Raw genomic sequence first — 22,505 nt, forward strand, 5'->3', positions numbered from 1 at the left:
TTGCATCTTCAACAATCCTTCATACAGCAGAGACTCCTACTCAAATTTGCCTTTCGATACTGCGTGAAAATAGAGAAACCTTTTCATCCTGTAATTATTGTTCCAAAATTCTAGTGCAGAAACAATTCCGCATCTGTTGTGAGCTATTATCTCATATCTGTTGTTAGGCTGATATCAAGCAGCTTGCTTAACCTAGTTTGGTTTGATTGGGTGGTATTTCCACCAATTGCATGCTCACTTCTTGAGTTTCTCTTCCAGCTGCTGCTTATCATTCTCCAGATCCATCACAGATTCCTGAGTGAGCTTCAAATCGCCTTCCAGCTTGCGTTTTGCTCTTTCTAGGTCCATCCGTATCTTCTTCTCTTGTTCTAAAGCACTTTCCAGCTGGAGAGCACAAAGAATAGTGAAGGGAAATGAGAAAGTCACAGAACATGCTTTGCTCACCTGATTTACCCTTTCTCCCAAAATGGTGCCTCCGTGCAATGATGTCAGAGATAGAGAACCCATGTCCCTCCAAATGTTGTTGGACTCCAACTCCCAACAGCCCCAGCCAGCACTGCCAATGGGCAGGGATGGTGGCATTTGTAGTCCAACACCCTCTGGTGGGCCACAGGTTCCCCAACACTGGATAAGAAGCTCAGCCAGCTGGAAACATTACAGAAGCATCTACCCCAAAAAGCACATTGTTATGGAGCTAGACATTTTGCTGCCTGAGGCCAAAGGCAAGATGGTACCCCCCCACCCACCCCTTCTACACACAGAAGGTGACTAGACCAGCAGTTGAATCTCACTTCTACACAGGCAATGTTAGTGGCACAGTGTCCTCCAAGGCACCTGAGGGCAGCAGGCTAGTTTAAGGGGGTTAGATCTGTCCTCTAATAGTGGGGGAAGCTGTCTCTCACCACAATCATCTGTTGACACTCTGCCTAATGGTAGGGCCAGTTCTGGACTGGAATATTTGAAAGGCAGATATTCCTGGGCAGGCATTTCAAAGAACTGGACAAGTAGATATTGTTAAGGTTTCTGAGACTGATACTTTTCCAGCAAAGCATTTATGGTTGCACACTCTAGTGAGCTTTTAGCCAGATCTCTGGACAAAATAGGTTTCACAGATCCTCTATCATCCCAGAAGCCTCAACTTTTACACCACCACAGACATTTTTCATGTGCCTTGACTCACGTCATCCACTTGTTGCTCCAGCTTGACTTTAGCCTTGGTCAGAGTGTTGACTTTGTCCTCCTCAGCCTGAAGGTCATCCAGAGCTTGCTGGTGGGCCTCCTGCAATGCCTTTTTCTCCTTGGTCAGCTTAGCAATGACCTCATCCAAAGCAGCCATTTCTTCAATCAGGTTTTTCACCTACGATGGTGTGACAAAAGCTTAGAGGGTTATATGAATAATATGGAAGAGTGAAAGGATGCACAAATGTAAAATTCGGCAGGCCTTTGGTGAAGCATAACAACATTCATCACAGAAGATGGTAATTTTTAAATACCTATCAACTACAAAAGAAAAGTGGTGTAAATTCATGCTTTCACCCCACCCTTTATGCCACTGCCCCAATAAACCAAATGTGTTATTTCTGCTAAAAGAGAAGACAACTTTTCTTTTCTTTTTGTGCTGTTTTGAAATCACACAACACAAATCCTCTGTTAAACTAGTGGCACTTTCAGGTATCACAAAACCAGCAGTAGTTTGTGCTGATTTTGTACTCTACCTGTTTTTCTTTATTCTTTTCGTGCTTCCATTACCTGTTTTTTTATTTGTATCCTAATGGTGCTCACCTTGTTTTCTGTGGCATGCTTCTCCTTCTCCACCTTGGCCAGGGTGATCTCCAAGTCATCAATGTCTTTCTTCAGTTCAGCACATTCATCCTCCAGCTTTCGCTTCTTAGAGGTCAGGTCTGAGTTCATCTCCTCCTCGTCCTCCAGGCGCTCCATCAGTTCCTTCACCTTGGCTTCCAGCTGAATCTTGGTCTTGATCAAGAGATCGCAGCGCTCTTCTGCATCAGCCAAGTTGTCCTGCTCCTGTTGAAGAATATCCAAGAGGAGGGAGCACTTTACCACACTGGGAGATGCTGCTGCTCCACTCTCAAGTGTGCAGATATATGAAATGTGCATGGTGGTTATGGTGCTGTTTTGTCTACTGTCTACAATAAGAGCCTCACTTTGACTGCCTTCAATTCTCCAGCTGAGAGAAACACTGAACCCATCAATTTGTTGAAGTCTGTCAGATCCACAGTTCTATCACATGTATAGAACCATGTAACGGGGCACAGAATCAAACATCTCAAGTACCTTATTTTTCATTTTAAATGCCCCTGACACACCACAAGTTTCTAGTTCTCATGGTTGCATGGTAAAAAGGGAAAACTAGTGTATGGTACTTGATGAAGGTTCAGAAACTAGAAGGCATCCGCAAAAGAATTCCAAGACTGATTAGGCAAAGTTGACTATCTAAGCCAGGCAAGGGCACTTGTGGCCACCAATGGAAAATGCAAGGCGTACCCTCAAATGGCATACCTGATTCTTCAGGGGGACTATTCCCCCATGCAAACCAGGCTAAATTCTTACAGTATGCCATTGCCATGTTTCCACCAGCAAGACTTCAGTGCCTTGTCTCTGTGCATATTGTCTCTGTAGACTTCAGTATTCATCTTTTACCTTCTTAGTATATAATAGTCAGGGAGCCACATGGAGGAAGGCCGAGGGCCACATGTGACCTGCAGGTTGCACACTTGTGACTTACAGAAATGTTTGAAAGGAAAATGTCAAGGCCAGATTCACCGTCAGCTTCCTAAACTACATACAACACAATGCCTACCCTTCATTTGGAAAGCTCAGCTGGACATATTACTCACTGCTTGAAGCTGCAGTGACAGATCATTCTTCTCCTGGATGATGCTGACTTGCTTCTCTTCCAGCTCCTTGCGTTTAGCCTCCGACTTCTCCAGAGCTTCCTTCAGCTTCTGGAACTCCTCTTTGAGGGTGGCCATTTCCTTCTCAGTCTGAGCTGACTTGAGGAGAGGTTTGATCTTGAAGAAAAGCTTCATCCAGGACCAATTCTTGACTGCATTAAAAGCACGGATGTTCCACTGAATGGTGTAGAGTGCGTCCCTGTGGGGAATAAGTAACACGTTGCAATGTCATTTGGTGGACACTCTTACTGCCTGATCACTGCCCATTATAGAGGCGGCAGATTCTTGCTCCCTCCTCAAACTATGAGCAATAAGCTACAGATTCCTGGAGGAAGAGATGCACAGAGGAACTCAGTATACACTATATCAGCTTGTGCGCAGGTCTTTGCTGAAAATCAGGTCTTTTCTGAAACTTAAAAATCACTGTATTAACATAGTGAGGAGTAGGGGGGAAGAGACGGAGTGGGGGCGAAAATCAGAAACAAATGTACGAAGGGTCTATTGGCCATGGCCAAGCAAACAAATGCTGATATTTTAAAGAAAATAGAGAAGAACTTGTTCAAGGAAATACTTCATATACCTAAATGTTAATATCTTTGCACTGTAATATTTTATAATATAACCCTCCCATCTGTTTTGAACACAAGATAGGCACAAAGCGGTTGTCTCTGTGAGTGAATGTAGCAGTAGCTGATACAGGTGCTGCATTGATGGAGCATTGATGGGGCATGCCAGCACCATTCTGAAATCCTGTCTCTTTTTCTGCTCTTTGAGGGCATGGCAACCATTTTGTGTTATGCCATACCCCCATAGCTGCCATCCACAGTGCTTTCTCAAAATAATTCCAAACATGCCCACTGGCCCAAAGTGGTCTGCCCATCTGGTCACTGAAAGTGAAAAGTTTGAGAATATTTGAGCGGACGACATGCAAGGAGTTGCTGTGGCCAGGCTTGCATGTTGCTATACCTTCTGCCAATGATCCACCCATACTCAATGCGCATCAACCGTCCACGCATCCTGGCCTGCAGGAGGGTGATAATCTTGGCCAGACGTTGATCTCGCATCTCCTCCAGGAGACCCAGCAAGCCTGCTTTGAAAAACACCTGCAAACAGGGAAAGTTGGAACAGAAGAGACACCAGTGTCACATCCTCTGAAGGACATTCTCCTTGTGCCAATTCCTTGCCCCCAAATTATAGAATACGGAAAAGGTGTTGTATATTTAATATATCAAATCACACAAGTCCACTCACCTCTCTTGGTTCGATGGCATTGCCCACCGGGATAATTGGCTCTAACCCGGTGGTTTTGCCTACCTCATACCAATTTGTCACAACTGGTTGGGCATTGGGGCAATCCTTTGTTTTGGATGGAGGGGAGGTTGTAGTCTCCGCCTGCCCCTCCAAACGCTGGAGTATCTTGTTAAAGGGATCTGGGGGGGAGTGGCCATGTCTGCATACCCAGAGGGGCCAGGGTTGAAGGCACTCCCCCAGGTGGTAGTCCCTGCGGGGGTCACCCTATTTGATATAAGTCTTAGGAACCCTCGCCTGGATTGACCACGCATCCCTTCCGACGGGTGGGCCGGAAGTATTTAGATTGCCCCATGCCCAAGCCAAACCTCTTTCATCTGTATTCAATAAAGTTGTGGCCTGTTTTTACCCCAAAACCCAGTCTTATTGGTCTCTTATTTATATGGGTTGGGGTATGGGTAGTCCAATGCGTTGTCCTGCAATACCACTTACATGCAGATCCTAAAATAATTCTATTAGGTTAGCTAAGCAGGAAGTATAGCCACCTCATGGTATACTGGAAGTTATAAGAATATGCATTAACTCTTAGTTTACCAGTAGTTGTAAGCATATGTGTTGTTAAATGATAGAAAACATTTACTGGGTTCAAGAAGGGTTCAAGAAGCATGGCTTTATTAAGTAGCTTTATTCATAAAAGTCATAAAAGCTTCTATAGGTTGATGCTACAGAAAGTAAGCACTGAACGAACAGGAAAGTATGCTAGTAAATCCGATGTCCTTAACAAAACAATATGGTAGACACTGAAGAAGAAGTTTGAAACAGGGAGAATAAAATGTAGTGGATTTACTACCAGCAAGGGAAGTGTATGTAAAATTACACATGCACATTCTGACCATTCTCAAGGCTTTAGTTTTATGGCACAGCAAATCCCTTAATCCGCCCATTCAATTTGTGCACCATGTACCTTTGTGTGTCCAAACTTATATTGGGAGTGGTCAAGGTCCAAGGAAAGAAGCAGCTTCTCTGTGGCCTTCCTGCTATCCACAAATTTGTCATCAGGAATGGCAGCAGGATTCAAGATGCGGTAGCTGCAAAGATACAAGAGATGACGTCAGCACCCTCAGGAAGAGATGAGGAAAATCAAGAACACTTCTTCAACTAAGGCCTACCCACTGAGGTCATTTTGACAGAGGAGGGTTCTCTGCACATCTTTCCTAGCATGGGACAGATATAGAGTGTGCTCCTGACACCAAGTTTTGTATTTATTGTTCTATTTTATTTTATTACTCCCTCTGGAGCAAGTGTGGGAAACTTTTGGCCTTCCAGATGTTACTGAACTGCAACTCCCAGCCATGGGCCATGCTTGCTGGGGCTGATGGGACTTATAGTTCAGCAACATCTAGAGGGCCAAAGCGCCCCACCCCCAGTCCTGCTCTAGAGATTAGACTGGGACATATGTTTTTATTTCTCACTGTGTGTTCATAGCATGTCGTCCAGGTCTTGCACAGCTGATATCATCAGCAAAATTGAACAGAAAACTTAATTACCGCTGCTTAAAGTCAGCATAGAGGATTCTGTTTGGAAAGCCTTTCCGACAGATGCGGATGCCTTCTAGCACACCGTTACACCGTAGCTGATGCAGCACCAGGAAGGGGTCCATGACTCCTGCATGGGAAAGAAGGGAAGGACAGATCCTAACACCTCTCCTCAGCGATGAGCACTCATACTTTGAAAATAATAATAATAATTTACATTAGTGGCCAAAATTGTGGGAAAGTGTATTTCCGAGTTTTGATGGCTCATAACACCTGATTGGCTCTCATGCTCATTGGCTACATCCAAATGAAGGAAAGCTACTGTATATCTAGAAAAGGGAAGCAAGTTATGCTTCCTTTTTCTGGTTATTTGGCTATAACTTTTGATAGAATACAGATAATTGAACGAACTTTGTTGCATTACATTCTTCATTAAATTATCTTTCCATTGGTATATAATTTTATGGTATTACTCCCCAAAAAGTGGTGTTATGAGCCATCAAACCTCAGAAATACACTTTTTCAAAAAGGTTTCCACAATTTTGGCCACCAGCGCAGGCGTATTTGCATCCACGTAAGGCTAAAGAAATGAGGAAGAAGAAAAAAACACCTGCTACAAAGCTAAACGGTAGTAGTAGCAGAATGCAAAACAAGGAACAAAGCAAAGGGAAAGGGATACCTTTACAGCCCAATTCTAAGAATATTTATTCAGAGCAAAGTCATACTATATGTTGGATCCAGACATGAACTTCCATGAATGGAAGGGCTCTTCCCATTTGCAGGAAGGGCTCCAGTCCACTCAAGGCTCCCTGTGGAGGAAAGGGGGGGAGGCTGATTCTTCCGTCCCCCAGCAGTCCCCAGCACCACCTCCCATGCTGTTTCAGAAGGTCTCCCAATCCTCCACAGCAACTCCTTCAGGGTCACAGGAGGAAGGAGGAATCAGCAAAAATAACCCTCCCCACACAACTCCATTTCCTCCAGTGTGGCATCACAAGAGCACAACTCTACTCTGGACCCAAATGTAGAATTCAAGCCATAGTACTAGTGTTTTTAACCTGTATGAGGCTTGCGGCATTATTTACAGCAGATAAGCTTCACAGAGATGCCAAACAAATAATCATAAGAGTGTTGTCTGCAGACTTCCCCCTGGTCATTCTAATCCCTCACAGACAGAGCGTACTCTTTGCAGTTGTGTACCTGGGGTCTTTGTTTCATTGGGGATGATGCAGCGGACAAAATGAGGCTGGGTAGCACGCAAATTGGTCATCAGTTTGTTCAGGTTTTCCTATAAGGCAGACATACAGGGTTAAGTCACTTCACAGGCTCCCCCAAGTCCACGTCTGAGCAAAAGTCAAGGAGTTCGTTTTAACCTTTAAAGCCCTCTGCAGCTTAGGACCCAGATATCTGAAGGGCCGCCTCCTCTCACAGAAGCCTGTCTCACTATGATGATTTGCGTTTGAGGCCTGACTTTGGGTATCCCCATCACCCAGCTGCTTTTAAGGGCCTCAGGCACAGATTATTATTTCCTGCTCAACCCTGCTCCCTTATATCCCTTTATCTGGAGATTCTGGGAAGTGATTCTGGGACCCTGTGTGTACAAAGCATGTAGCCTACTACTGAGCAGAAATTAAAATCCATGCACAGGTTAAGTGGTGGGCCTGGGGAAGGTTCAACTCCCCTCTAAGGGGCTCTGAAAACTGGGCTGCTCCCTCTCCCTCCTGACCACAGCCCTCTATCCCCCCACCACAGCACTCCCACTTTTTATGTGAATGGGGCAGGTCTGCTTTAAGCAAACAGAACTGGCACATTTAGTTCGGCCATCCAATCTATTAAAAAAAAACAAAACCCACAACTGCCCCATCAATGCTGCTAAATAACATGTTGCTGCTTCTGTACTCTCCACATGCCCAGTTTACCTTGCAATCTAAAACCATTCCTAACCCTCTTTGCTTTTAACCTTGTGGTTTCTGGATCATTCACTTGCGAAGCACTGTCTCTCAGTCAGACGGTTGCTGCTCTGCTAAGTGGCTCAGTGTGTGGAGTGTTGTGTCCAGCTAACTCCCTCTCCCAACATGGGAAAGGCCAAGGGCCTGTTGCTCCAACCCTGGTAAGATCCACGTTTCTTTTCTTCTTCCCAAGGGTTCTCCTTCCCGCAGTCAAGAGTGAGGAGGAGAGAAGTAGCACAGACTTAAAGTGATGTTCATGTAATAAATTATCTAAACATCACTGCAAGTCTTAACTGCCTCTCCCTCAGCAACGGAGAAGCAGACAGGAACCATGTAGCGCAGACATCACAGGGGCGGAAATAAGCATTACTCTACTACAAATGGAACCACATTCTAGCATTATTCCTATTCAAATGCTGATGCGATGATCACCAAGAGCTGGCAATAAGGTAAAGGTAAAGGGACCCCTGACCATTAGGTCCAGTTGTGGCCAACTCTGGAGTTGCGGCACTCATCTCGCTTTATTGGCTGAGGGAAGTGGCATACAGCTTCCAGGTCATATGGCCAGCATGACTAAGCCACTTCTGGCAAACCAGAGCAGCACACGGAAACGCCGTTTACCTTCCTACTGGAGCAGTACCTATTTATCTACTTGCACTTTGACGTGCTTTCAAACTGCTAGGTGGGCAGGAGCAGGGACCGAGCAACGGGAGCTCACCCCGTCATGGGGATTTGAACCTTCTGATCAGCAAGTCCTAGGCTCTGTGGTTTAACCCACAGTGCCACCCGCGTCCCTACAATACAGGGATAGTTACAGCTGTTATTCCTGAGCAATAATATTCTCAAAAGGGGAGAGCACTCTGGGCCAACTGAGGGAAGAATAGCCAAGCCCCAAAAGTCCTTAGTGTCTGCCTGGTGTTCCAAGACTTCACGTTCAGGTTATTGCCTGGAAGAAGTGCCGTGCGTATACAGAGAGAGAGCCAAGTGAGATTCTAGCCAGCAGTTCTGCTTACCATGGGGAGTGGGCAGACACTTACCTTATGCAGCTGGGACACAGTTTGGAACGAAGCTGCCTTCTTGCGCTTCTCTTTGCCACCTGTCCTGGTTGCATCATCTGCCCAACGAAATGTCAGTTTATTGCCTTAATGGTGTTAATTTGGTTCAGGTCCTTGGTTGGTTCCCAAGAGCTGCGAGACCAACCCTATCGCTCAAGTTATAGGACAATTAATTCTCCAGCTCTATTGAATACCCAGGCCCAGAGAATGGTCTGAACTCTACACGTCTCTGAAGCTAAGCAGGGATCAGCCTAGCCACTTTCTGGCTTTTCAGATACAGTGGTGCCCCGCAAGATGAATGCCTCGCAAGACGGAAAACTTGCTAGACGAAAGAGTTTTCCATTTTGGAGGTGCTTCGCAAAATGAATCTCCTATGGGCTTGCTTCGCAAGACGAAAATGTATTGCGAGTTCCTGCGGGGGTTTTTTCCTTCCCCCCCTTTTTCTAAGCCGCTAAGCCGCTTATCAGCTGATCCGATAAGCCGCTAAGCCGCTAAAAGCCGCTAATAGCGCTAATCCGCTAATCCGTCAATGGGCTTGCTTCGCAAGACGAAAAAACCGCTAGACGAAGAGAATCACAGAACGGATTATTTTCGTCTTGCGAGGCACCACTGTAATCTTACATATTCTGTATTTAGTGCTTTGTTTGGCACAGATGGGAATGCCTCTCACCTGAAGAAGAGGACACATAGTTTTCATATAAAGTGGCCAGCAGCTTATTTTGTGATTTTTGGAAGATGGTTACCACTGTCTCATTCAATGGGTCTTTGTTCTTGTCTAGCCAGCCAACAATGTTATAGGGCACCTGCCAAAGAGCAAAACCAGCTGTAACAGAGGCAGAAAACAGAAAAGCAGCACTAAAAACCCTGTATATGGGAGCCGGGAAACGAAGACATACCACTCCAGCATAGTGCACCAGTTCAAAGTGGGCTTCATATTTGCGCTTCTTATCTGGCCGTGGCTTTTGGAAGTTGGGTGATTTCCCAATGTGGTTGTCATACAGTTTGGCCTTGAATGACATATCAGAGGCTTTGGGGAACATGCATTCTTCCTCCAAAATGGAGAGGATTCCCATTGGCTGCAAGGAAAGGATACTGATCAACAAACTGGAGGCAAGTTCACTTGGTGTTAATATTAGTCCTATGTGAGAGGAGGATAGTCTAAGCAATAACCACTTCCATGTGATGAATGTTATAAAAAGGCTTCTAAAGTTAGCATGCAAAGTATAAGAAAAACCATATTCAATCCATTCATAGAGTGGGGGTGGGGGAAAGTGCTTCCAGGAAGTGGAAAAGTCACCACAAAAGAATGCTTCCCTTCAAAATTGCTATACTGTTCATGTGAAAGCAAGCTTGTGCAGTAGGATGACAAACAACTATGCCATGGGGGAAATGCTTTTGTTCTACCATGTTGGTAAAGTGATTTTAATTTTTCAGGCCACTGTATTATGTGCACATTGAATAGTGATTTGATCACACTTTCTTTCAGCTCAAAATGGTTGCTTGCCCCTGTCCTAGTTCTAAAGGTGTTCTATTTACCATGTTTTCAGTAGAAGAATGCAGCACCCTGGAGCTGTAGAACATAATTTTATGAGGATGGTTCCTTTTTGTCTCATGAAAAAAGCAGTATAAACATTATTTCCAACCTAATTTTACTTTATGTTGTTCTTCCCAAAGAGAACTGGGGAACAAGGAGCCATGAGAAGTTTTCAGAAGCTGAAATAAGTCAGTTGCCAGTGGGAGTTAAATGTTTAAATTGTTCCTTTGCTACTGGAAATCACTTTTTAAATTCACATTGTAGCTTGCAAGTAAGTGTCTCTTACAGTGAGGCCAATTTCAGCAAGCCGGAACCACTAGCCAGAATGAATGGAACCAGGTTTCAGTCAAAAGTATGTAAAAACCTTGTTACAACAGAAAGGAAATTAATTTTTACTTTGCTCTGTTGTGAAAGTATTGGCCTGCCAGACTCATCTGGCAAATTGGCTAGAAACAAGAGGACGTTAGAACCGATGTAGCCACATTTCCATTATCACTCAACCTTTTCAGTGACATATATAAAGCCAGCCATATTAGTTGTGCAATCATGCCTCAATCTTACCTTTTCAATCAGGTCAATACAAGCCTGCAGGTCCAGGCCAAAGTCAATGAAGACCCACTCAATTCCTTCCTTCTTGTATTCTTCTTGTTCCAGGACAAACATGTGATGGTTGAAAAACTGTTGCAGCTTCTCATTGGTGAAGTTGATGCATAGCTGTTCAAAGCTGTTAAACTGCAGACAGAAAGTGAACGCCTAAGAGCTTGGAGACTTCACTGCCCAACTCAAGATACTCCACTACCAGTAGCCTCGGAAGAGTAAAAACCACCCATCACTTCCCAGCTGTTGATCAGATCTGGTGACAATTGGCCAGCATGTTTGTACCCCACACATAAATTCCTGGTTGAACAGGAATGCCATAGTTAACTGAATGAAAATGGCTACGCACCACAACCAGGTTACCTGGAGCTCCAAGCATGCTAAGTGTATTGAAACCCTAGGTATGATCTCTAATGCAGAATTCTCAACAACCTCACCAAACTGGATCCAATTCTATAGCTCAGATGAGTTCTGAATTTTCACGATATCTCTTTCAGCCTGCCAGCAACTTTCTTTGGGCAAGGAAGTCAGCAGCAGTTTGGCATGTGTATTTCATTCTTAGCAACACTTCCCCTCCATTACACAGTGCAAAATGTGGGCTAGTTTTCAAACCCACCTCAAAGATCTCAAATCCAGCAATGTCCAGAACTCCGATGAAGAACTGCCTGGCTAGTTTAGTGTCCAAAGTTTTGTTGATACGAAAAACCAGCCACTTGAACATGCGATCATAGGTAGCTTTGGCTAAGGCTCCCACTGCATACACAACCTGCAAATAATTATGTAACGATAATTGGTCAGAATTTATATTTGTTCGTTTCTGATGGTGTTACATAGCAATAATGATGATAACAACAACAACGGCGATGATGATAGTAATAATAATTTTATTATTTATATGCCACCCAGCTGACTGTGCTTGGCTACATGGTCAAGCACAGAAAAGGGAGGGAGGCTATTTATAAAATGGAATCAGTATGTTTCAGCTGACACTGATGAAATAGTTTCTGGATAACTAAAGACACAATCCTGTGCATATGCGCACTGAACTCAGTTGGGCTTTATTCTGAGGAAACATGCCAAGAATCAGGCTGCATGTGTCACTGCTGCTATTTGATAATTTAAGCACAGGCAATTTAAGTGACCACCACTCTTTTGCTTGAAATATATACTTTCCACAAGTGACACATCTTAACACAGAGATTAAGATGCACAACCTTTCTCCCAGGTGCATCGCTAAGAGGTCCTATGGGAAACTGGAGGCAGGGAGGCATAAGGCCAAGCCGTACAGTCCAAGAAGCTCACCTGCTCCACATTCTGGCCTTTGGTCACATACTCATTTCCAACTTTCACCCTAGGGTGGAGCAGTCCCTTGATCAGGTCACTTGAGCTGATTCCCATGAGGTAAGATGCTTTATCGGCACCTGCAGTTCAATAAAAAATCATAAATAAGAAAGTGGTCTTGATGAGAAATAAATGTGGGTTCCTGTAATTTAGAACCCCTTGATTAAGAGCCATCACCCAGCAGGAACTGCTTATAGTTCAAGCCAATTAAAGGCAGACCAATTTGGGCTCCAGCAGGTAGTAATAATAAGATCAGAGATTTATAAATCCTAACACATGTGCATTCTGGTCTATAAAAGCTGATGATGCCACAATAAATTTGTGTGACTGCTCCCAGACTAGCATTATACTGGTGGGGTTCAATTGCCTACTGGCAGGTTCAGGTTGTGCCACTGAAGTGGATTATACCACTCTTGTACACCCCCCTCCCAAAGAAACAGATTGTTTGCTGTAAGGAAAGGGACAGGAAAATGCACTGGAAAGTGTGGGGTAACAATTACTTGCCCATGACATAGTTTAAGCTTCCTGCAAGCAAATAAGAAAGATTGCTTATAAACAGTGGATTTTGTAGAACTCCCCAGAAACTTTGTACAGACAAATAAGGATGAATTCTCAAAGAAACAGGTTGTCTGGAAGCGACCTTAGTCTTTTCAGAAGGGCTGAGGGAGCTAACAGCAAGGTGTTGTCCAATGAGCACCTATGCAATTGTGCCCTCCCCACAGCCAGTTTATGAGGACCCTGGAGAAGCTTATCTCGGTAGCTCCAGAGAACAGCCATTCCCACATTCACAAATGCTCCCAAAGCTGAGTTGACAAAAAGCTAAGCAATGGCCGCTGAGAGAAAGTAAGAGGGTTTAAAAGGGGGGAGGGCAGGATAGACATCAGCAGTGGGTCCCAAATGCCACTGGGCTTGGCAGCTGCTTGAGCTCATCAGGTGCTTTTGCTGGCTCTGCTTCCAAGCACCACCAGACTGCTAGTTTTGCTGCAACAGACTGATCTGGCGGCCACAATGCGATTTGTAGGCAGCAATGTAGGCAAACTCCCTTACTTTCAGTGCCTTCAGCCTCTGCCTGTTCTTCACGTTGTTTCTGCTTGAATTTCATGTTGCCAAAGTGCATGATGGCTCCTACTATCTTATAGCAGCCATATTTCTCCTCGTTGCTGAAGCCCAGGATATCCATAGCATGCTGCGGAAGGAATCAGACAAGGTGTGGTCACGCCGCCGCCATCATTCCATTAACAAACAGAAAAGGACAAATTCAGGATGTACTGGCCTCAATCCAGAAGGACTGCTGCACCCTTCTGGTGATGCAAATGCTAAGCAAATGACAAATGCACTATACTGGCTTGTCTAGCTGGCATTTCTTTCACGCTGCTAAAATATACCTCATTAAACTTAAGTAATAACTCTCAACAGCCTATATATGCAGGTTTTTGCTATTTTGCATTTTCTGTGCATCTGAGTTGAGTTCATAGTGTTTTCCATGGTGCCCCCTTCAGACCCCTGCCATAAAATTTTCTAGCATGCAGATAATCTAAAATAGACAAATCCAGAAGCCCATGAACTTTTTGTTAGGAGGCTGGTTGGCAGAATCATTGTGGAGAGGGTAGAAGAGGGTGAGGAGAGAAGGGTGTGGCAGAGAGAGAGAGAGAGAGAGAGAGAGAGAGAGAGAGAGGGAGAGAGAGAGAGAGAGAGATCCCACAGAGAGTGCTGTGAGCCAGACTGAGAATCTTGGGAAGACGCAGGCTCCCCACCCCTTAAATAAGAAAAGGATGCATGATTCACATCAAAACCAGTGCCATTTGAAATGGCTAGCTATGTAGCAACAAATGGGAACAGTAGTTTGTTAAGAGTGCTGGGAATTCTAGTTCAGTTGGGGGGTAAAGTACAGTTTCCAGGATTCTTTGTGGAAAAAACTGTGCTTATTATATTAATTCCCCCCCCTTTAAAAAATAATGGGTCTCGGAAGCAGTTCATGAGGCTAGACTGTGTCCATGCATCACAAAGAGACTTTGACACCCCCAATTGATTTCACAGTGGATTAACACATACATCTGTAGCCAAGAGTTCCTCTCCATCGTCCAGGTTGTCTACAGTTGTTACACCTTGTGAGCAGAAATGGTAGTCATAGGGGTTGGAAGACAGCAGCAGCATATCTGGGGGGAAACAGACAGAAGATGTGTTCTTTGTTTCACAGCATATTGTGGGTACATGCCCAATTTGAACTATGAATCAAGTGGCTATGAATCAAGGATCAGCTTGGAAGTTTCAGCCTCAGAGGCCACATAGTCTCCATTACGCAGCTACCAGAAAGGCATGTGCATTGTATAGTTGCATCTCCCGCCAGCTATCTTAGGAACACCCTTGGGCCGCTGACTGATTTAGAAGTGGTCAGCCTTGGCCTTGTGAGCACCAGATAAGATTACTGCTCAGTAGAGCTCTCCAGACCTGCCTAATAAGGTATTGTTTGTCACCGAGCAGCAAGAGCAGCAGGCCGTAGCCCAGATTCCTTACTGCCATGACAGGACACTATGCTAAAAATCCCTGTCCGGTCGGAAAAGGGTTTCGCCTACATTTCCTATTTCACAGCATCGGGTTCCATACTGGAAAGATGCCTTGAGTGCAGATCATAGCATGACTGGGAGGGATCATTATTGGACAAGCTTGCCATCCTCTCAGAGAGAGGTCCTACATGAATATGTCTGAAGGACCTCCCTGCTCACAGTGCTCTTATTTGTGTGAGGTTTGTAGGAGCAAACAGGGAGAGAAGGATTGAAAGGGAGCAAGTGCAAACCTTCTCTGTGATCCAGTTCTGGTCAAGCACAGTTACCCGTTCCATCAATATGTAGATAGGGATGCCCATCAAAATGGGCATCCTGTTGACAGTAATGACATGCCAATGAATGGCATTTACGTAAATGACAACTGTATTCAAATACACATCTGAATAGTCCCCTGTAGGTTCTGATCCAGAGGGTGATACATGTGTGTGAGTCTGCCCACACACATATCTATGTTTCTATGATCTATCTCTTGATCTGGCTCAGAGGTACAGCTTTTGGATCAATTACGTTAAACATCCGACTGATATGCAATGAAACTAACTTCCGGTGTGCTCAGAATCATGGACCCAAGAACAAAAGGTGCTTAGGACTAAACAGAATTTTGAGCAAATTTTTAAAAAAAAGATAAAATGTTCTAAATTCAAATTGTACTTTCAAATATGCTCAATTTTCACTTTTTAAATTGAAATTTGAGGGCTACTTAAAACATTCTTAAAACTTAATTCCCATTTGTAACTTGCCAGATTCAATATTCTACATCCAACTGTGATAGTCATTGGGCAGGTTACCTTGAGGTCCTTGGAGGGAAGGCAAGTTATAAACGTATTTACATAAATAAGTCTCGGAAACAAGGTTCACTTTAAGTGCACTGATAAGCACAAGCCTTTTCAAAGCACCGGTGCCAATGTCACAAATATTGGGTTAGCCTAAATTTCAAAAGCACTGAGCAGATATAAGGTGTGTTGACAATGGTGGCATCTAGGAGTGTTCAGCAGGAAGGATGGACAAATTTGTCAGGGGCAGTTTCTTATGTTTCCGGTTTTTTCCCCAGTCTGAGATTTTTTTAAAAGAAGATCCTCATGAAAATTCATCAGCATTTTCATGCAAATTTCTCCTAACATACACATTTTTGCATAACATATACATTTTTGCAAAGCAGTTTCCCCTAATATAATGCACTTTTGTATGTTATTTTTTCCTACTATTTGCATTTTGTGATACATTTCTTGGCTTGCACAATTCAGAGAAGTGTCAGTTTCAAAGGATAGCTGTGTTTTGGACCACACATTGTTTTGAAAAGTGCACATTTGTTTTTAAATGTGAATGGAATTGAATTTATTCCTCATCCCTACTCAGTAGGGATATCATACTGAGCACAGCTCTTTTGTGATCATCTGCATTGTGCTTTCCAAACTTGATTGTCAAATTTCTTTGTATATTATTTTAGTGCCTCTCACCTTGGAGTTCTGGCTTCTTTCCAGAAAGGATTTGATAGTAGATGTGGTAGCTCCTCTCTCCTGGCTGCTGGAAAATCACTCTCGATTTTTCCAGCAAATCTAGAAACAACAGGTAAGAAATCACATTGCAGGGTTACTACTTCAAGGGTTTACAAAACTGCTCAAATTAAAAACAACATGGGATGTCATGTGACATCAGCCATTTACTCACAGATGTCAATGTCAGCGGAAGCCAGCTTCCCTGAAGGACCAAAATGGATGCGAATGAACTTGCCCTGTTTTGATGGGAAGGAAAAAGGCAAATGAATAGAAGTACTCACTATGACCTGCAGGCTCTTAAATAGGAAACCTGCTGTATTCAAAGTAAGATAATTTGTGCATCTAGACCAGTATTGTCTGCTCTGACAGACAATAGCCAGATAGAGGGATAAAGTGCTGCCTGATTATAGCCTCTGAAATTGCTATTCAAGGGGAACTCCTACTGGCACCAATGGAACTGCCCCTTGGCATGCAAATAGAAGCTTCAGATTTTTGTTGTGATAGGTAAGGATGAAGTTAAACTTCCCATCCCCACCTGTCTTCACACAGCCCCAAGGCTCCTCATGCTTTCCCATACTTGCTATTTCCATAACATAAATGTGCAGCTTTAATTGTATTCACATTTTAATCATATTGTGTTTGGTCATAACTCCCCTTCCTCAGAGGCTGATTTCTCTGTTCCAAATATCAAAACGTCACTATAATCTGCTAAACTAATGAGTAAGAGAATTTATAGATATGGAAATAGTTTGTTTCATACGCTTCATTATGTCATAAATATTTCTACAGTGGTACCTCGAGTTACATACACTTCAGGTTACATACACTTCAGGTTACAGACTCCGCTAACCCAGAATAGTGCTTCAAGTTAAGAACTTTGCTTCAGGATAAGAACAGAAATCGTGCTCCTGTGGCACGGCAGCAGTGGGAGGCCCCATTAGCTAAAGTGGTGCTCATAGGCGCCGACTCCATGGGGCTTGAGGGGGCTCGAGCCCCCTCAAAAAAATTTTTGGGGGGGCTCAGCCCCCCCAATAATCTCGGGCGGGCGCCCTTCCAGCAGAGCGCCGCCGCCGTCCCCCGCCTCCTCCCCACCTGCTCCTTCGCCAGCCAGCCAGCCGCGCGCCCTAATCGGAGAGCCCCGGCCGGAAATCCCGCGAGAACAGGGGAATCCCGACTGGCCACACCTCCCAGCCAGCCAATCGGCTGGCTGGGGGGGCGTGGCTTGCCCTATTTAGGGCCGGAGCCACTTTATTTGCATATTCATGAGCTTATTTATTATTCATGAGCTTTCCCGGGGCCCCCCAATATTTTTTCTAAGTCCGCGTCCCTGGTGGTGCTTCAGGTTAAGAACAGTTTCAGGTTAAGAACGGACCTCCAGAACAAATTAAGTACTTAACCCGAGGTACCACTGTATAGGCTTACCAAAAAAAACCACATATGCATACCATACTGCCTGTATAAATGCTCTGTACTGTATTTTTGTTTTTTAAAAAATACTTACAAATCGTGAGGAATTGTCATTTCTCAGGGTTTTGGCGTTGCCAAAGGATTCCATAGCAGGGTTAGCCTCAATGATTTGATCTTCAAGGGTACCCTAGGTCACATAAACATAGGATAGTTCAAATACCCAGTGTTGCAAGCCAGATTTATCTGAATACTGATGAGAGCAAGATGAGGAACACAGCATAGAGGATGCCATTACTTTCTTAACCTTTGACCAATATCAGCAGTTGCCTCCTGAATCACTGGCATGTGGCGTTTGGAAGGCTGCCCAGAAGAGAAAGCAGTCCTCAGGCTGAAAAAGGTTCTCTAACCCTCAATCAAGGGTAGCCTCCAAATGTTGTCGAAGTACAAACCCCATCATCCTTGACCACTGGCCAGACTGGCTGGAGCTCAGGGGAGCTGCACTCCAAAAACATCTCTAGGGCAGTATGTTGGCTACCCATATCTAGAAGAGTCCACTCGTATTTTGGAGGCAGCTTGAGCCACATACATTCTGGAATCTGGAACACTGTGTTTGAGAGGTGTTCTGAGACTACATATAAGCAATGAAATGAGGGGGAACAATGCTTCTTACTGGAGAAGGGAGAGAGAACATACAAAGGAAGTATCAGGGTTCTTCCAGATGGGTGTTTATTGTGGGATCAGCACTCCGCAAGTATGAAGGTTGTTTTTATTTTTTTTACAGTGTCCACATGACGTCATTGTCATCAAAATACCAGCTCATATCTCCCTGCCTTCCCTTTAATCTGGATTTGCCCTTTCCAGAGAAAATCCAATATTATTATTTTAAAAAAAAACAAAAAAAAAACAGCAACAACTGATGCCAAAGACCCATGTGCAACATCCCAGTTTACAGTATTATGTCTCCATCTGGAAGCATCCTCAGGCTACTTATGAAGGTGTCAGTATGTCAGAAATGAACAGATGGACATAGGAGCCTGAACCACAAACGTGGGGTGTAAATTCAGTCTTGGATAGTTAATCTGGGCCATTAATACAAAATTGACAGAGGATTTGTTTGCTTCTAATTATGCTTCTTCTGTTGGCTTGGAATGCAACACCATTGAAATGATGTGTTCTGAAAAATGGAGATTTACATTTTATATTACCACCACTCATTCAAAAGGAAAGGAAAGACGCCTCTTCTTTTTCATGCCTTTAAAGCTTAAAAGATGAAGGGAAACTTAGAAAGCACTAAGTATACAATCCTATACCCATTTTCCTGGGAGTAAGATCCACTACTCACTGTTAAGTAAGGTTGCCATACGTCCAGAATTTCCTGGATATATCCGGAATACTACAGCCACAAGCAGTGTCTGGGTGGAAATTGGCGAAAGGTCTGCGAGAATCCAGACGTATGACAGCCCGTGTCGGCAGTGTCATTTTCCCTCAAAAATAACTCAAAAACGTCCAGATTTTCACTTTTTGAAATACGGCAACTCTACTGTTAAGACCATGCTCATGGAAGACAATCTAACTTGGCTACAAATGATTGCCAAAGAAGTTGGTTAAGCTTAGATCCATTGAAACAATCAGGCCTCTGTTAGCTCCATTAATTTCAGTGGGTCTACTCTCAGTAAAACTTAGTTGACCACCACCCCACAGTATTATCGGAGAGGAGCAAAAGAACTAGAATAAAATGAACAACTTCTAAATATCTAAACAACTATTGAAATACACACACATTTTACTGTTTAGCAGATTAAAGGCAAAGAATGGAGAGTTGTTGCTTTTCTACAGATTTTTGGAAACACCCTATAATATTCCTTTAGTGAAATGCTTTGTATGTTAACGAAGTCCTATGTTATATAGGATATATTTCTGGACACTAGAATGAAGCCAGAAATGCTGATTCACGCAATCATTCTGCTTGTAGTGGTCAGCTAAAATTGCCACATGTATCAGCTCTGCATCTGGTGCCAAGTGGTCACATGCAGCCACCGTAGGCACTTTTGGATGATCTGCTTATTGAATATGCATCCTGATTTGTTTGCAGGGAGGTTAGATTATGTTGGGCCAAGGCACATGTTACCTTACACGAAACTGATCTTTTGGAGAAGCTGGTTTGTTGTGTGAGACCTCCCAATCAACTATAATAAAAGTCTAGAAATACTGTCCCCTTCATGGATCACTGCCTTGTCATGGCGAAGGGACTTGAATAACTCCAGGAAGTTATGAGCTGCGATGTGCAGGGCCACCCAAGACGGACAGGTCATAGCCGAGAGTTTAGACTAAATGTGATGCACCTGGAGAAGGAACTGGCAAACCACTCCAGTACTTTGCCAAGAAAACTCCATGGACATAAAAAAGGAGAAGCTCTGAGGAGAAAGTGAGAGTTTCCAAGGCATGCTCTGGTTCATGGGGTCACGGAGAGTCGAATATGATTGACTAAACAACAGAAAGAAATACTGTGCCATGCACAAGACCAAACCTTTCGAATGCTCAAATGGTCCAAAATGGAAGTCAGTGCACAATATGTTTGATCATATGAACAGCTTCTGCTTCATATGGCCAACTAGCCACAGGCAAGGAGCAGGCACAGACTGGAAAGAGCTGCCATGAATCTGATGATCATGTTGCCTGCTCCTCAGGTACCATTTTCTTGGAACTAATAAGGTATTATTTCATCTCTCTGCCTTTGAACATGAAGTCAGTTATTTCTTTTAAATACTTACCCCAGTTTTAGTGGCAGGAGCTTGCTATAACAAAATATAAGAAAATAGCATTACAGTTCCAGAAATATAAAACCAGTTTCACAGAAAGTTCTATCCAAAGAGGAGGACATTTCAGATTTGTCCAGAAGAATGTTAAAAAAGCTTAACTGTTTAAATTTTAAAAACCCAACTTTTTATTATTCAAAAAACCCACTAAAATATGTTAAATAGATTAGATCAAGATCAAGAACAGCATCAAGAAGCAAGAGGGTTAAAATCAAAATCCAGGGAAGGAAAACAATGCTGGTGAATTTCTTTTGGCGTAACCCAAGTCCAAAAATAATCAAGAAGTAAGAAGGGTATTTTTAAAAAGAAAAGGAAAAGGAAAAAAGGAGTGTGAGAAGAAGAAGAAAGAGAGTCAGAAAACATACAAGATGAAAAAGGACGGAGGGAGGGGATCACAAAAAGCAAGGCTTAAAAGAAAGAGTTACAAGAATGCCTTGGGGAATTTCCCCCATTTTCAGAAAAGAAAAACTGTGGAGTGGAGGAAAAAGCCAGTGACTTAAAAATTCCGTAAAGCAGCCACTGCTTGGGGTTTTTAGCAGCGCCCACTTTATGAAACCTTTTCCCTCAAAGCAATTTTTTCAAGCCTTGCTTGTTTCAAAGTAAAAGAAAAAGTCACGTCCACCACGCACGCTGCCAAACACAAAAGAAGACCAAAACAAAACAAACCAAAAATGAACAAAAGAAAACAGCCAAAAAGAAAAAGGGGAAAAAAGGTTTTCAAATGAGGGCCTTACTCCTTTCTTGCCCGGAGAGTCACCCAGGGCTGCGACAATGGCAAAGTACTGAATAACCCGCTTGGTGTTTACAGTCTTACCAGCACCAGATTCTCCGCTTAGAGTAATAGAAATACACAGATCAAGAACACGAAGCAACTACTGTCAAAGGTTATTTCACAGGCACACAGAAACAGCTAGCCAAAATCCCACCCACCCAGAAATATACAACAGAGTTGGGAGGCATGTGGGGAGGGTTGTTTAGGGTTGTTTATTTGGGTATGGTGGCATCTGGCATGCAGGGGGCATTTGAATGAGAGTTGACCAGGGTAGAAGAAGTTCCCCCCAAAAAGCAAAGGTGATGTGACATGGGAAAAAGCTGTCCTGACATTGCTTCTGAAATGGTGTGGGAAACTGATGTTCCTGCTGGATTGAAAATGTGTCCCCACCTGCAGGCGGAAAGACCTATATCAGATTTGGCACGCATGGGTTCCTTGTGCTGCAAGGGCTGCCTTCAAGGGAGCAGAGAACAAGTAGTTCAAGCATAAGGAAACCTGTGGCCACATTGGACTACAACTCCCTTCATTCTTGACCATCGGTAATGCTGGCCGATGATGATGCCAGTGGGAGAATCACAGGTTCAACACCTTGCCCTGATGTAAATGCACCTACATTTTGCTCCTAGAGCAACGGCAAATTATTATTATTATTATTATTATTATTATTATTATTATTATTATTATTATTATTATTATTATTATTATTATTTTATTTGTACCCCACCCATGTGGCTGGGTTTCCCCAGCCACTCTGGGTGGCTTCCAACAAAGATTAAAAATACATTAAAATGTCACCCATTAAAAACTTCCCTAAACAGGGCTGCAAAGAGTGCAGATTCTTAGTGTATATCTTGTAAGAGCTTTTACAAGGCACACTTTAAATGGAAAAGGAGACAAGGCAGCTGAACTTGTTTTTCCAATGGGCCATTTTACTATGGGCAAAAATGAACTGGCTACAGGTGGTTAATAAACTTCCACTTTTATCTCAAGCAGAAAATGCACTTATCATGAAGTTACTGGAAAGGAGGAGGAGATAGATTTTCCTTCCTTTTCGATACAAATCCAGAGAAAGATTAGTTCATCCATGGAATAGAAGCAGGGCCTCCAAGTATTCCTGGCCCACGTCCAGCAGGCTGGCTCCAGGGTCCAGGCTTCTTTATCACATCAGCAGGCTAGTATCACCCTCCCTCCTGCCCCTTTCTCTGCAAAGCCCTCTGGCACTGGCCTGGCATTGATTTCATGCCTATAGTTAGCTGTTCTTCCATTGTAATCCCAGCAC

General features: G+C 43.6%; 1 protein-coding gene across 2 annotated transcripts in view; it reads right to left on the reverse strand.

The window, feature by feature from the left end:
• Positions 1–22,505, reverse strand: part of MYH7B (myosin heavy chain 7B) — a 59,439-nt gene that overhangs the window by 21,031 nt on the left and 15,903 nt on the right. Inside the window, exons 7-27 of one of the 2 annotated variants that reach the window (XM_081195948.1) lie at positions 21,189–21,285; positions 20,410–20,433; positions 17,733–17,825; positions 16,404–16,467; positions 16,193–16,291; positions 14,224–14,327; positions 13,219–13,357; positions 12,133–12,251; positions 11,447–11,596; positions 10,795–10,965; positions 9,596–9,775; positions 9,370–9,502; positions 8,682–8,758; positions 6,896–6,983; positions 5,711–5,828; positions 5,128–5,251; positions 3,882–4,018; positions 2,859–3,114; positions 1,783–2,025; positions 1,181–1,357; positions 239–384 (exon numbers count right to left, since the gene is read on the reverse strand). In XM_081195948.1, the coding sequence (XP_081052074.1) occupies positions 239–384; positions 1,181–1,357; positions 1,783–2,025; positions 2,859–3,114; positions 3,882–4,018; positions 5,128–5,251; positions 5,711–5,828; positions 6,896–6,983; positions 8,682–8,758; positions 9,370–9,502; positions 9,596–9,775; positions 10,795–10,965; positions 11,447–11,596; positions 12,133–12,251; positions 13,219–13,357; positions 14,224–14,327; positions 16,193–16,291; positions 16,404–16,467; positions 17,733–17,825; positions 20,410–20,433; positions 21,189–21,285 (2,739 nt within the window). The remainder of the gene's footprint in view (positions 1–238; positions 385–1,180; positions 1,358–1,782; positions 2,026–2,858; positions 3,115–3,881; positions 4,019–5,127; positions 5,252–5,710; positions 5,829–6,895; positions 6,984–8,681; positions 8,759–9,369; positions 9,503–9,595; positions 9,776–10,794; positions 10,966–11,446; positions 11,597–12,132; positions 12,252–13,218; positions 13,358–14,223; positions 14,328–16,192; positions 16,292–16,403; positions 16,468–17,732; positions 17,826–20,409; positions 20,434–21,188; positions 21,286–22,505) is intronic. The other variant, XM_081195949.1, reaches the window with a different exon arrangement.

This window comes from Podarcis bocagei, assembly GCF_964188305.1.
Source record: "Podarcis bocagei genome assembly, chromosome: 5".
Lineage (NCBI taxonomy): Eukaryota > Metazoa > Chordata > Lepidosauria > Squamata > Lacertidae > Podarcis > Podarcis bocagei.